This window comes from Leiobunum rupestre, chromosome 9, assembly GCF_980474605.1.
Source record: "Leiobunum rupestre chromosome 9, qqLeiRupe1.1.hap1, whole genome shotgun sequence".
In the NCBI taxonomy this organism is placed as follows: domain Eukaryota; kingdom Metazoa; phylum Arthropoda; class Arachnida; order Opiliones; family Sclerosomatidae; genus Leiobunum; species Leiobunum rupestre.
In genome coordinates, this window is record NC_143392.1 from 16,019,428 (window position 1) to 16,033,536 (window position 14,109).

The 14,109-nt window shown below is 35.3% G+C and overlaps 1 protein-coding gene across 3 annotated transcripts in view; it reads right to left on the minus strand.

Annotated features, from left to right (window-relative positions):
• Positions 1-14,109, minus strand: part of Rhp (GTP-Rho-binding protein rhophilin) — a 45,508-nt gene that overhangs the window by 16,809 nt on the left and 14,590 nt on the right. For 2 of the 3 annotated variants that reach the window (XM_090158331.1, XM_090158332.1), the window contains exon 2: positions 1,344-1,459. In XM_090158331.1, coding sequence (XP_090014457.1) covers positions 1,344-1,459 — 116 coding nt within the window. Of the gene's footprint in view, positions 1-1,343; positions 1,460-3,506; positions 3,540-14,109 lie in introns of those variants that run through there. The other variant, XM_090158333.1, reaches the window with a different exon arrangement.

Below are 14,109 nucleotides of genomic sequence, written 5' to 3' on the forward strand. Positions count from 1 at the left end.
ATTTATTGGGATGCGCGAAATTACGCCCACGTCATGATCCGATCGAATAACCCCTTCCCGACCGACTAAATAAAGAACTCGCCGATCTTAGCAGTTTCAATTATAGCAATTACACCTATCCCAACCGTGACACTCGATGAAAAGAGCAAACGAATTCAAATTATTGCTGAATATTAATTTGGTCAGTTACTACACTCCCTAGCTGAAAACTATTCGTGAGTTCTGAACCGTTCAACCAGTCCCCATGCGCACTATTCGGCAAAAAAAATTCTAGAACTACCCAAATGCAAACTATTCGCAGACAAGAACCTCTTGTTGAACCGTTCGGAACCGTTCTAAATGGTACCTGCTCAAGAGCAAGTACTGGTCGGAACTCAAGGTTGAAATCTCTAAAATTCGTCTGCACATCGGGCTGTGTACGTCAAATCGTACGAATCACAACTATTCGTACAAAAGTTCTGAACTATCCAGAACTGTTGCGTGACGTTACAGCTCAGTCCTAGGCCGTTCTCTTAACGGTTCAGAACTCACGAATAGTTTTCAGCTCATGTTTCGCCCGCTTCGCTGTTGATATTTCGATTTAGTTTTAAATACGAATACAAATTTTGCAATTACAGGGTGTCTCAAAAGGTTATGTAAATATTTTAAGGAGTTGTAGGGGTGAGTTGAGAAGTATGCCCGTTTTTTCCTATTTTCCTACGATGAGTGAAAAGAGCGCCAGAGAGCTTCAAAGTGTGGCCTACTAGCCGCTGGAAGTAGGTTGCAACAAGCGCAAAACCAAGCAGCAGGGAAACGCGAACATTAAGGTTTGGGTTCGTGTGATAGGTAAAAAAGGACTTTGTAAACCAATGGAGGTAACTACCGTAAAAAAGTAAACTTAGAGCAAATTCATCGTACCCCTGAAATCGCAATTCCATTATTTGCGCTTGTTGCAGCCTACTTCCAGGGGCTAGGACCCTGTGAAACCGAGAAAATCCCATGTTTTTTTAAATGGAGATTTTTTATGTTAAGTGGTCAAAACATTTTCGGTTGCCATGGCAAATCGAATGGCTAGTGCAACATCTCCTTTCGGGAAATTTCATATCTCATATAGGTCTACATTAAGCCCGACTTTGAACAAAATCGGCAATAAACACCTCGGGTACTCTCCTTGTAAGAGTTTCAAAATCCCGTACTCAAAATTTGCAATTGTCAAAAGCAATAGGAAAGTGTGAATAATATTGGAACCCTTTGGCTGTCAAAGAAATACTAGAAATTTAATTCCCTTTAGGATTAGAGAGCAACTTCTACGGCGACCATAAAGAAAAATAACGGAACTTAGGAATATAAAATAAAATAATTACTTGAATAATTTCTCGGCTCCATTCCTCATCATCATTTGTTTGTTGATTTCCTGGTTGAGTTTCGATCTGCGATACTGCAGTTTCCCCCGGCAGGTAGCCGCTCGAGGGTCCGAACCCTGCAAAAAGAACACGAAACGTTTAAAAAAACAAGCTATACTCACCTAGTCAGTTCTATCCACTATAATAAATATCACCACCGGCTAAAATATACCACTATCTTAAAAGTACAAAACTCCAACTATACGTAAATTTCCATATTAAACAACTCTACATAAATTTCCATATTAAACAAACGTACTAAATATATTATATTTCAGGATGTTCAAAAAGGGTTGAATAATACATCGCGGAAGTATCAAAATACGCGATAAATTAGGAAAGAGTTATAAGACTTTATTTCGCCATAAACTAGCAGGTGCAAAGTGCGACTTGATTACGAATAAAAAAATGTGTTTGACGAAACCAAAATACTCACAACGGCCAAACCTATAGGTTTCACCATAATTATATCGGTAAATGATTGGCTACTCATAATAACAGTTCGATATTCGGGTCGAAAACAACAAGAGAACATTGTTTTTCTAAAACTTAATAAAGTTCATTTCAAAACGCACCTACGACTCTAATAAGCGGCCACCTGTCCCACCAAGGTCTCGCGTTAATTAGCCGATTGTCACACGTTGCGAGATTAGAACAGTTTGTTACGACAAGGGGGGAGGGGGAGGTAAAGGAGAGATGTTTAAGATAGTGTCCTACAGAAGAAAGAACGGCACGCAGGATCTTGGTCGAAAGAAGTCTCTTGACCATGAAATTGTCTTAAAAGAGTTAAGTGTAGCGAGGAGAAATGGTCTATTACACGCGAAATGGCGTCTCTCTGGCTTCTGTAAAAAGGCCAGCGAACAAGCACTATTATTAGTTTTGTTTGGGGAGGCGAGAATCTGATCTCACGGAGGATTACAGATGTAGGTCTCACGCTGGTTTATCGTTCCCATCTCTCTCTGTCGTTCACACGGATTAATTATTGGCTTTATCGCGCTATTATTTTCCACAGAAGCACCAACTAATTTCTGGCGGGGGAAAACGACACAGATTTATCATGATAGATTTGTTTTGTTAATTGGGGGGCAACGGTCGTACAGAAATTAAGGTCTTAATTAGAGATTTTTACTGAAATAATACGGGGCTTGGAAATAATTATTTAATTAATTAAACAGGGTTCGTACACTACCTGAAAATGTCTGGTAATTTGAAAATGTTTCGAAAAGGTCAGGGAAAAGTCTGACAATTTGAAAATTATTCCGAAATGTCAGGGAAAAGTCAAGGAATTTGAAAATGGTTCCAAAAAGTAATTGAGTTTTAAAATGACCCCAAAAAAATCCGGCAAATAAATTTTTGAAATAAAATGAAGATTTTTATCTCAAATCATTCATTTATTCTACAAAAATGGTCAGACAAAACTTGGCAATTTGATCAGGGAAAACCTGGAAATGTCACGGAATTTAATTCCGGAACTTTTGTACGAACCCTGACAAAATTATAGGGAAAATTTTAAATAAATAGGAGTTAGATACTAATCAAAATTTGTTAATATAAACCACATAATGATAATTGTTAAAACGGAATTTTCCAAAATACTAAAGATTTCTTTAAATATGGGATGCCAAAATTAACTTTCTACTAAATAGTAAATGTTTTGAGCATTCTGTAAACTGCCCTTAAAACTATAAAATTTTATTTAAAAAACGATTTATTGAAAATAGGCCCTGACTGAATACCATTTCTATTAAAAGTTTTTTTATTATACGCATGATTCAAAATTATATGGAAAATTTCCAAACATTTCATTAGTTACTTTTAACAAATATTTGTTCTTATAATAAATCAATAATATGTAAATTAACCCTACGCCACGCGCCAGAAAACCATTTGCAAATTTTTATTTAAAATTAAATTAGTCATAGTAATTCGCGTGAAAATTGTAAAGGTAAATTTATGCAAATTAATCCCAACAATACGCTAGTAAAAGCCAGTTCCGGTATAGCTAGAAAACGTAATCAGCAGCCTTGAAAATAAATAGCTCATTCAATAATATTTGGTCACGCACCAAAACAAATTAGCGTTGCTACCTTAATTGCGAAATTCGTCCCAACGATACGCCCTTACCTGTTTAATTACCAAGATGGACGAGTACATCATATCGTCCTCCAAAAACGATCTTAACGAAACGGTTCAGCGATTCCCAAATTGCAACACCCACATCCAACACCAGCCAAACACGAAACGGTAATCCGTTAAATTCGTTATTTCCTCAAACAAGTAATAATAATAAAAATTAAATCGCGTCTAAATGTAAGAGATGCACCACCGGACCACGCCACTACTCTTCTGGCAGTCGGCGATGAAAGCAATCCCCTGGTCTCGCTTCAACGGGTAAAACCGAAGAGATTTCGCCGCCCCACTGACCTAGTCCACTTGTCTACATCACCAAGAGATACCCTCCACCCCCTTACCTGGTTCAAACCCCCCTCCCCCTCCCCCTGGCGGTGAGAAGAAAATTAAAATTTTTAATGGCCCTTATTAAGTTGTTATTTTTTACATGTTTTACAGGTTACCAGGAAAGAAAAATATGGCGTGTTGAAAATAGATATATCTGATAAAACGATTTATCAGTAAACAAGAAGTCTTTTTTAACAAGGGGTTTAGTTTAGAACCACGCCGTGTATGTGGGTATTGCTATAAAGAGTGGGTTTATTATCAGTATTGAAAAATGATTTTTTTCTCTCTTAATTGATTACAAGGGTTGTTATTTCCTTATTTGGGAAATGCTTTAACTGTTTTCAGATTTAAGTTATACTCCATTTTCCAATTAAAAAAATTTACCATTAATTTTTTGTTCATGGCTCAAGAGCTCCAGCCCGGTTCCTATCATTTCCAAAATCCGTATGGTCATAAGTCTATAACATTGTCCCATAAGTTTGTCACTTTGGGGAATATTTTACTGAGAGCTAGTAACGGAGTGACGTCATCACCATAAGAAAATCTCCCCCTAGCGAGGCGCTGTCAGAGGCTACGTGTGACGCTGGAGCGAAGGGCGCAAAACGGCGACGAAGCCCGTAATGAAGTCTGTCTTGGGAATAGCTCACAATAACGTTTAGCATGTCACACTTATGTTAAATATTATACACTTATGGTATGGTGTATCACCTAATTTCACATAGCGTAGTTACGTTAAAACAATACGCGATTTACGAGGTAACCCCCCCCTTTTTGGAGGATAGTGCTGTGGAAGCTACCGGCTTCGATGCACCGACAAGGAATGTCAGCCAATGAAAAAGGCGTGCCGACATCTTATGACGGCGCCCACAGAAATGCTCTCGTAAATCCCGTATAGTCGTAACGCGTGTGAGCAGACTATTTTTCGATTTGGAATAAATTCAATTTAAATTATAAAAATCAGACCAAAACAAAAGGTTGGCTGATTTAAATCAATTTGATTAAAATCAAGATTTAAATAATGTGATTTAAAAAAATATTGTTTAAATCATACAATGTATTTTAATGTAGGAATAAAAAATTACAAAAATAGTTTCTTAAAACACTGAAATACAGTAATTAAGTTCAATTAAGATTTCATTTAATTCAAGAATTGCTAACTAGTAAAAATAAAATATCCCTTAATTATACAGTAAAAGGGTCATTAATTGTATAAAAATCAATAATAATAGTAATAAAAAATAATAAGCTAGGCTAATAAGTAATACCCAAGGTATCACCTTAGGCCTAAGTCAACGAGCGACTTTTAAAGCCTTTAATTCAGGTAGCCGGGTTACATTGCGTAGGAGGGTGGCAACACGCCACCTTAGTCAACAGCTCCCTACACTAACTTTTACCGTTAACCCCAACAAGTATTTATGGAATGGGAAACCGAAGATCTCGAGGGAAAACCCCTTAAACCAATAAGATAAAAAAAAATCATCGATTGATTTTATTAAAAATTATTAAAATAAAAAAAAAGTGGCAACCCTGCCAAGGTCACAGACGGGGAGGGTAGCTACGAGTACCCCGACAAACAAGTCTCCAAAATTGAATAAAGGCAAATAGAAGAGGCTCTCCATTTTAAATGGGCCACTGCCAAGGCTGGTAGCGAACCCATAGAACCTGCTAATTTCCATCTCTAAAAACCCAAACAAAACGCGAGAGAAAATATATCCTCTAAAGAAGCCGATAACCGGTCTTCCCTATCTAAAGCCGTTTCTTATCTATTTTAAGTGGATTTTTATTGTCAAATAAAAACTTGACTGGACCTCCCGCGAGAATTTAAAAATAGAATTTTACAGGGAAACAAAAGAAAATTTAATAATTTCTTTTTAACTATTGAGGAAAATTTATCGGTACCGACAAACACGCGGTTCAAAAGTAAAAGGAAGTAAAAACAGCTTTTATTCAACGCCGAAAAGGACGACTCGATCTTTATCTCCGTCTGCAGGATTGGACGATTGAAAACGGGTCATTCCAAAGATATGAGTTTTTTAATCTTCAATATCTAATTAATTATCGAGAATTAGGCGCGAGGAAGAGTGACTTATACGCGAAAGATTTAAAGCTAATTTAGAACCGGATTTGAATGGGATTAATTTGAGGCCATATCAAAATCCGTCGTGCAGTTTTGATACATTTTTTCTGGAATTATCTCAAAATATGATTTTTTTGACATAGGCCCCTGATTCGTTAGTCGAAAGAAGGGGAAAAGTTTAATGGTAAAATGGGTGAAATTTAAAAATTTTCTACGTGTTTAAGTGTTTATTTATCCAATAGAAAATTTTACGTGTTTATTTCCCAAAATAAAATTTACAATAATTTTTGTAGCGAGGGTAGTATATTAAGTAATCAGCTTTTACAAATCATAGGTAATCAAGGTTACCACTTTTTAATTTTTTTAATAAAAATCAAATCAATCGATTTTTTTGATTTTATACAATTTATGGCTCTATAATTAACGGATATTTAATATTTTAGTTCTCAGATTTTCTTTTGTTTCCTACACAGGGTTCGTACAAAATTTCCGAAATTAAATTCCCTGACATTTCCAGGTTTTCCCTGACCATTTTTGTAGAATTAATGTTTTGAGGTAAAATATTTTTTAGACATCTTTCAAAAATTTATTTGCCGCATTTTTTTGGGGTCTTTTTAAAATTCCCTTACTTTTTTGGACCATTTTTAAAATACCCTGGCTATTCCCTGACCTTTTGGAAACATTTTCAAATTCCCTGGCTTTTCCAGGTAGTGTACGAACCCTGCTACATTAAAATACATTGTGTGATTTAAATCATTGATTTTTTTTTAAAAATCCAACCCTGTAGATAATTAGGGGAATTAACTCTAATGGAATCGCTGTAAAATACCGAAAATCGTGATGAATCAGAAATATTTGCGATAAATTTTAAAAATGTTTTTAAAAATCAGAATCATGGGTACAAAATATTTGCGAGTACCTACGTTTCACGTAAGTATAGCTTATTGAATAGTGTTTGTCACTAAAGTGACTAAACTACTCCGTAACAATACAAATATGCAGATGGCTTCGTATATCGACTGACAAATGTGTTCATATCTTAGTCAAGTTTTTTGCGAAATAAATATTACCATTACGGTATATCAGAAGTAAATGAACCGCAGTTATTGGAATAGCGCTCAGAATCGGAGCTCCTTATGAAAATGATGAGAAAATCGAGTCAAATAAAAGCTTATTTCCATCCCCGTCTTTTGACGTAATGGTTTCATAGAGTGTTGTCGTCTGAAACCCTGCGACGTCACCATTGTAATTTGCCTATTGATAAAAAACGGTAACTGTCATGGCGGCCACTACAGCTGTGACGTTACAAGTTTTCAAAATCGTATCAGACGGCAACACTCTATAAAAACCAAAAAGGGTATTTTTTTCGGCCTAGGAGCGCGCTAAATTTCAAATTCGAGGTAAAATTTTAACTTCATAAGGAAAACGCCAACATGGGGAGCATAGCAGTCTGAAAACTTCGGTTCATTTACTTCTGGATATATTTACTAGTATTTATCACACTACGAGAATACGCGCGCGTTATTTGGCAATCCGCAAATATAATGCGGGTAAGATAACCGTAAAAAACGTCCCACGGAATTCCATTGAAGCAAGGCCGTCGCCGTAAGAAATTACCATTTCGTAGAAAACATTACGTTATAGAAGCAAATACGAAGAAAATTACGTCTTATGGGGGGTTCGAAATTCCCACGAGAGACCTGCTATAGCCAGGTCTCATCGTTTGGTCCTGGTCCGGCGCGGCTCTCAATCGCTGACGTGTGAATTCTGGAACCGGAACTGCCGATACCGGTAATCCCCCCCCCCCGTCTCGTTGTAAGGAGATGGGTTATGGTCCACACCAGCCGAAATATCAAAGTTGCCCCCAGCTACAGCTTTTCGCTCTGTTCCAGGAAAAAAAAGTCTTTCCCGAATGTATCCCGTATTAAAAGCGAGGCCTCTGATCAGACCTTCCCCGCACCCACTGCTCACGTCATTATCATATTATTAGAAACAAGAAGTCGCGTATAGTTGGCATTTGGTTCTGCCACCCAACTGTCGGATTTGGGATTATTTTACTAAATCATGGTATATAAATATTGGACGGCAATTTTCGAAAATTGTATATTTATCACAAATACACCGTAAAATAAATTGGTTTGAAAATTTTCAACGGTTCCCGGGGATGTTCGCAAAGCATTCTGGGAAAGAAACACACTATTGGCTGATAAACGATATCGTTCGCTCATGCGCAGAGACGTTTTTTCGTATCGATATATAATACCGCTTTCGTTGAGGGCTGTAACAAAACAAAATAAGTTAAATAACTTCAGAAGTTAATTGAAGTAGGATGGAAGAGGAAAATGATAATATGAGGTAAAATTTTTTCTTGTATATGTATCGAGGGGTCGGACATTTGCCATTATTTTGTACGGGATTTCGTAGAGATTTTGACGATTTTATCATTAATGTTTGAAGTGATTTTGGGATTTCAATGTTAATTTCAGGGTTGGCAAAATCCTTGTTTTTTTTAAAAAGAACAAAAACAATGTTTTTTATTGTTTTAAACAAGATTCATTGTTTTAAACTGTTTTTAAAGCGAACAATAAAAAACACATAATAAACAATAAAAAACTATGTTTAAAACACGTTTTAAACTAATCATTATACTTATGAATCACGAGTAAACTCATTTAAAGTAATATTACGTATCATTAAACGTATTATCATAAGTGGCATAATTACCCTAAGTGTGTCAATAAGATGAATTTTTCCATGATACCTTGTTTAACGAAATTGACGTAAATGACGTCATTTTTCCAGTGACGAAATTTACGTAATGTGTTTGCGAAGCGGCGTCTGCGGCGCGAGCATTAAAAATACCATATAGAGTACTTGAACGGAATTCGCGAGTCCTACGGTTCTTTGGTCTGTTTAGAACAAGCTCAAATTGAAGATTTTCTGTGGGAAAGGCTCCTATTGGCACACTTAGGGTAATTATGCCACTTATGGTATTATAAATAAACTCACAGGGAGAAGAACCAATGAGTACACGCTTATTTAAACGAGCCAAGAATTTCGCTAAGCGTTGTTGACCAACCATTGACGGCCTTAGGGTTTTCGATGCCCCATGCAAATACTACCTAACCCGTAGTAGGGTTTTTAATATAGCTATCATCCTGGAATTTTTGGTCGCATAGAACTAAGAAAAGGGAAAATATCCACCCATTGTTTTTAGTTTTGGTTTATTGAAATGTGCACGTCTGCAGTCATAAATCATCACAAATAAACAATGTTACATAAAATAAGATTTTAGGTACCTCTATAATCTTAAAACTTCCATCACGTCATAAAATTTCTAAAAAATCGAGAAAGGGGACCGAAATCCCTTGATTTTTATCTTGGAGTGCCGCCTAGTCGGTTTTAGCCCGATCTGTCCAGACCGGCCGTGCTTCTTGTTACTTAAAACCCGGCACAATCCGACTAAACAGCAACCCTACTTTTATCTCGTGCATAGGTAGTGTCCCAAATAGATGTATATTGGCAGCTATATAAATTCTATTTAAACAAAAAGACAAAATTCAATGCGCTCGTAGGATTTTTGCACTGGTAGGAAATTTATGAAATCATATCGAGCCTTTTCAGTCGCTCTTTTCAGAGAATCTTTAAATCAAACTACCCGTTATAAATACAATTTACATTTCTTAGAGCCTTGGAATGGTTTTTTCTACCTTTTCCCTCATATTGAATAACGAAAATCTTACAAAAAACAATGAAAATTTACCTTATAAAAAACATGTTTAAAACAGATAGTTTAAAACGTTTAAAACAAATTGGTGTTTGTTTAAAATAATTGTTTTAAACGTGTTTTAAACACTTGTTTTAAACCTTTTGTTTAAAACTTGCCAACCCTGGTTAATTTACCATAGAGATTGTCTAAAATCGCAAAATCTTTTAACTAAGTGAACGGGATTTTGGTAAATGTCCGACCCCTCGATATGTATTCATTTATAAAAGCTTATTTTGTTACGTAGAGAAAGGTAAAATTTTAGTTGTAATAAACATTTTTGGTTGGCATGGCAAAACAAATGGCCATTGAAACTTTTCCCTTTAGGAGCTTTCAAACTACATGAAGGTCTGATTAACCCCCGTATTTGAACAATATCGGGGAAACACCTCGGGATGTCTCCTTGTCATTTGCAGCTTGGATTAATTATATGGGTACAGCCGATAATGTAGGCGATACTATCATCCGATATATCGGCCGATATTCACAAAATTATCTATCCTAACAATAGTGCATATGATAAAATCATTGTAAAAGACGGTTCAGTATATTGTTATACCATTTTATTCTAATTTTTCACAGGGTTGAAAAAAGCCGGCTTTTTTTGATAAAATCCAGACCAGTGGTTTTAATTGGCTATAACCGGTTTTTATCGGTTATAATCGGCTAAAATATTAACATTACCTTTTACTTATGTAAGTAGAAATTGTCTGCAGTTATTGTCGTAAATAAGAAACTAAACAAATAAAGCGAAATAACTATATAAAATAACTGAATTCTTTTGATTTCCTCGGGAAATTCCCCCTAGTTTTTGTGACAGAAGCGAGGCAGCGAACTTTCGAACTTTAAACCGACCGAAAAACTGGCCAAAGTAAACCGGTTTCTAAATATGAAACAAAAAATAAACTAAATTTTTAAATAAAAACTATTAATTTACTAAAATATTAATATTGTAATTTTTCTTTAAAAAAGCCACAAAAATCTGGATTTTTTCAAGTGGCTATAACCGCCTTTAACCAGGTGGCTAAATCCGGTATGGCTGGTTATATGCCAACCCTGATTTTTCATGAAAAAAGTTTGCAAGAGCATATCCGAATATGTTTTAATGTAAAATTTAATAAAAGTTCTGCTACTGCATGGAGGCCAATTAAAATAAAATAAAATTTATTTTCGGTAGCTTTCGGACCGCGGTCCTTCGTCAGCCGTTATTACAAACCTACGTTTCTTTTCATTTTACGTGATACACATTTTCTATCACAAATCGAATATCGTGGTTTTTTATTTATTTACACTCGTAACTCCCTGTCTAAAAAAGGTATGATCTAGCGGCAACCAAATAAAATTTGAACAATATTTAGTTAATCGAGAATTTTCTTATTGATTAATGTTTTTCTTAAAATATTTTTCTAATATCGGCCAATATTGCGAGTCCAGGGTAAGTATAGAACGGGTAATGCCGAGATTACCAAGTTGACGTACATAAACGTGCGATTTGATGGTTGCTTAGGATCATAATACCAAAAATACGCTATAATGAAGCTTAAAAATAATAATCTACAATAAATATTTATTGACCACTTTGAAATTTACACAATAGACATTTCTTAACACGCGAAGGAACCATTCAACAGAAAATAGGCGAAATTCGAGTAACCGATTTACCGGAAATCCGCGCTTGTATTTTCCCCCCAAAATTTACCAGATATTTGCCTTTTTTACCCTGCAATTGAGTCTAGATTTGATAAGATTTCTAGCAAGAATGATAATATTTCTTTCAAATCCAAATCAGATAAGTTTATAAACACGATTTATATAATATTTTAGAGGAGTTTGTACCAAAGACAAGCAGGGAAGTCTACCCTTCCATTGAAAACTTCAATTTGCTAGTGAATATTTCTTTAACATCGTCATTACCATTATTATTATATATTTTTATATTTAATGAAAAATATAATACAGCAAGAAAATTCTTTAACGTAACATAATACGACAGACATCAACACCATAATCATACACCTCTCCTTCACCGGACCTAACAAGAAATCATTAATTTTTACGGGAAAAAATTGGCGTAAATTTGCGTAGAAAAAGAAGTCATTTCCCCTCAGGGGTGATATAGTCAGCCAGCGGACGCAATAATATCCCATTCAAAAAATGGTGGATAAAAATAGGTAATAGATAAGTAAGCAAGCACCGGAAGTTGACGGAGGAAACGCGATTGTGGGAGGCGAGAGGGGAGTCACGTCCAGGTAACGTGAACGTCTTGACGAAGGCCAACGGCGAACAAAAAAACGCGTTTCCCCCACTTCGCCATTAATACGGCCGACCGGGATTTCCACTCATTGTTATAAAAGGGAGGCTAGGTGCTCAAATAAAGCACCGACTACTTCGGAGGCTTCTCGATAACAAAAGGGATTACAAAAAAACGTCCCAAATTTAAATTAGTCCCGTATCCGAAATAAATATTGCTAAATATGGATTGAATTATATATGGGGACTTTGGAATGACCTATAAACAGACAAAAAAGTGTTTTCCCGTGATTTTTGGCTTTGGTGCCAAAATAGCTACGCCAAAAAGTTATTTAAATATATTTAAAACAAAATATTAAGTCATACTTTACAACAAGGCCCCTCAAATCTTCAAATTTTCTACAGGGAAAATATAAATATATTTCTAAATGCATAGAACTTGATATTTTTATTTTTTTTTAAATTGAAGGATTTTATAGGGCTATATATTTGTAGTTTTATTTAATAACTTTATGCATATAAAACCAAATCTATATTTAGTTAAATAAATTTTTGATTTTCATTTAACCACGTTAACAAGAACAAAATTATAGACTAGAATGACTTCCTATAGGAATTTATCCTATAACTAAATCTAGCAATTTCACAGTGGCGAGATTTTGCTAAAAATATACGAAATTTAGGAAAATACAGGATTTTATAGGAATTATAGGACCTCTAGGGGCCCTGACTTTACAATAAAATTTCGCTACCAAAGAGCCATAGTAAAGCAAGTCGAGATACGTTATTTTTCAAAGAAAATCAAATCATGAATCCACAAGGGCTTTTACCCCTCGGTTTTTACATTAGACTAACAATTATTTTAATTTAAAATAAAATGATGAATTTGCACTATTAAATATAGTCCGTTAAATAAAGTGATCTATGTGAAATATTATTAGATTAGAGTTAGGTGAAATTTAAATACGAAGTAAGAGCTTTGAAGAGCTTGTCAAAAAAAATTGTATTTTCGTAAAAATATTTTCCAACTTAAAAATTTAATTTAAAGTAACACCGTGACGAAGTTACTTCAACCACCGTCATTCGTTATAACACCCGCTTCTACATTAAAAAGGTCTTTTAAACTATGTTTTAAAAGATTTTACAAGGACTAACGATTGGACAGATACCGGATAGCTTTTCTACGTAAATAGTCTTAGTCGATAGCTACGCCGCAAAATTTTCGTTTTGAAAACGAAAACATTTGAGAGAGTTGGTTGTTTTCGATCTATCTAAATCTGGCAGCCTTGCCTGCCTTCCGGCCCTTATCTCCATACCGAAAATGGCCGACGATTACGCCGCCGCAAATATTTTAAACTGATCGGCGGCGTTTTTCACCTTTATTTTGAATTCTCGACTAAGACTATTAACATTATGATTTTTTTACGCGATTTTGAGTGAAAAGTCTGTAAGTTGCGAGATACTTCTATGGAAAGAGATATTCAATTTACTCCTAAAAATACGCAATTACTAAATGACAGAAAACTAAATAATACATAAGTCACGAGGCAGAAAGCAAATGGAACTAATTTACATTTCCTGCTACATCGCCTACTTTCCGCGAAACGTATCTTTCTCGTGACGCCATCCTCCCTTTGAGCCACAGCCGCCATCTCGACAGTGTATTCGCGAAACCTGATTATACACCTTTAAAGCGAGTACAGAAATATGAAAAACTAAATGAGTTGCAGTTTTGCCAAAAAAGATAAATTAGGCTTGTAGGCGCGTGCGTGCACCAATACCTCGAACTATTCAACTATTTTATTATAGATCACGAAGTGAAATTGCGTACTTGAGAAAAGATCTAAATTGTTAGCAAAAAAATCACTCAAGCCGAAATACAATGGAACGAAATTATAATTACCAAATTAAATTTATTATACACACGTACGTATTGAATATTACCAAAAACGTATGTTAGACCAAGAATAGGCGTTTCTATAAAATGAGCTCCGTTTGCTCAACTCGTTTTTATGTAGCTCATTCGTCACGAAATCTGTGATGGGCACCGCTCCTCTCATTGCGAGCGCTTTTGTTATTATGAGCGAAATTGAGCGACAGAAGGTTTTTTTTTGTAAAAAGAGAGGATAGCTTATTTTATCGCCCAACAAAGAGCGAAATAAGAGGAGCGTTCATTT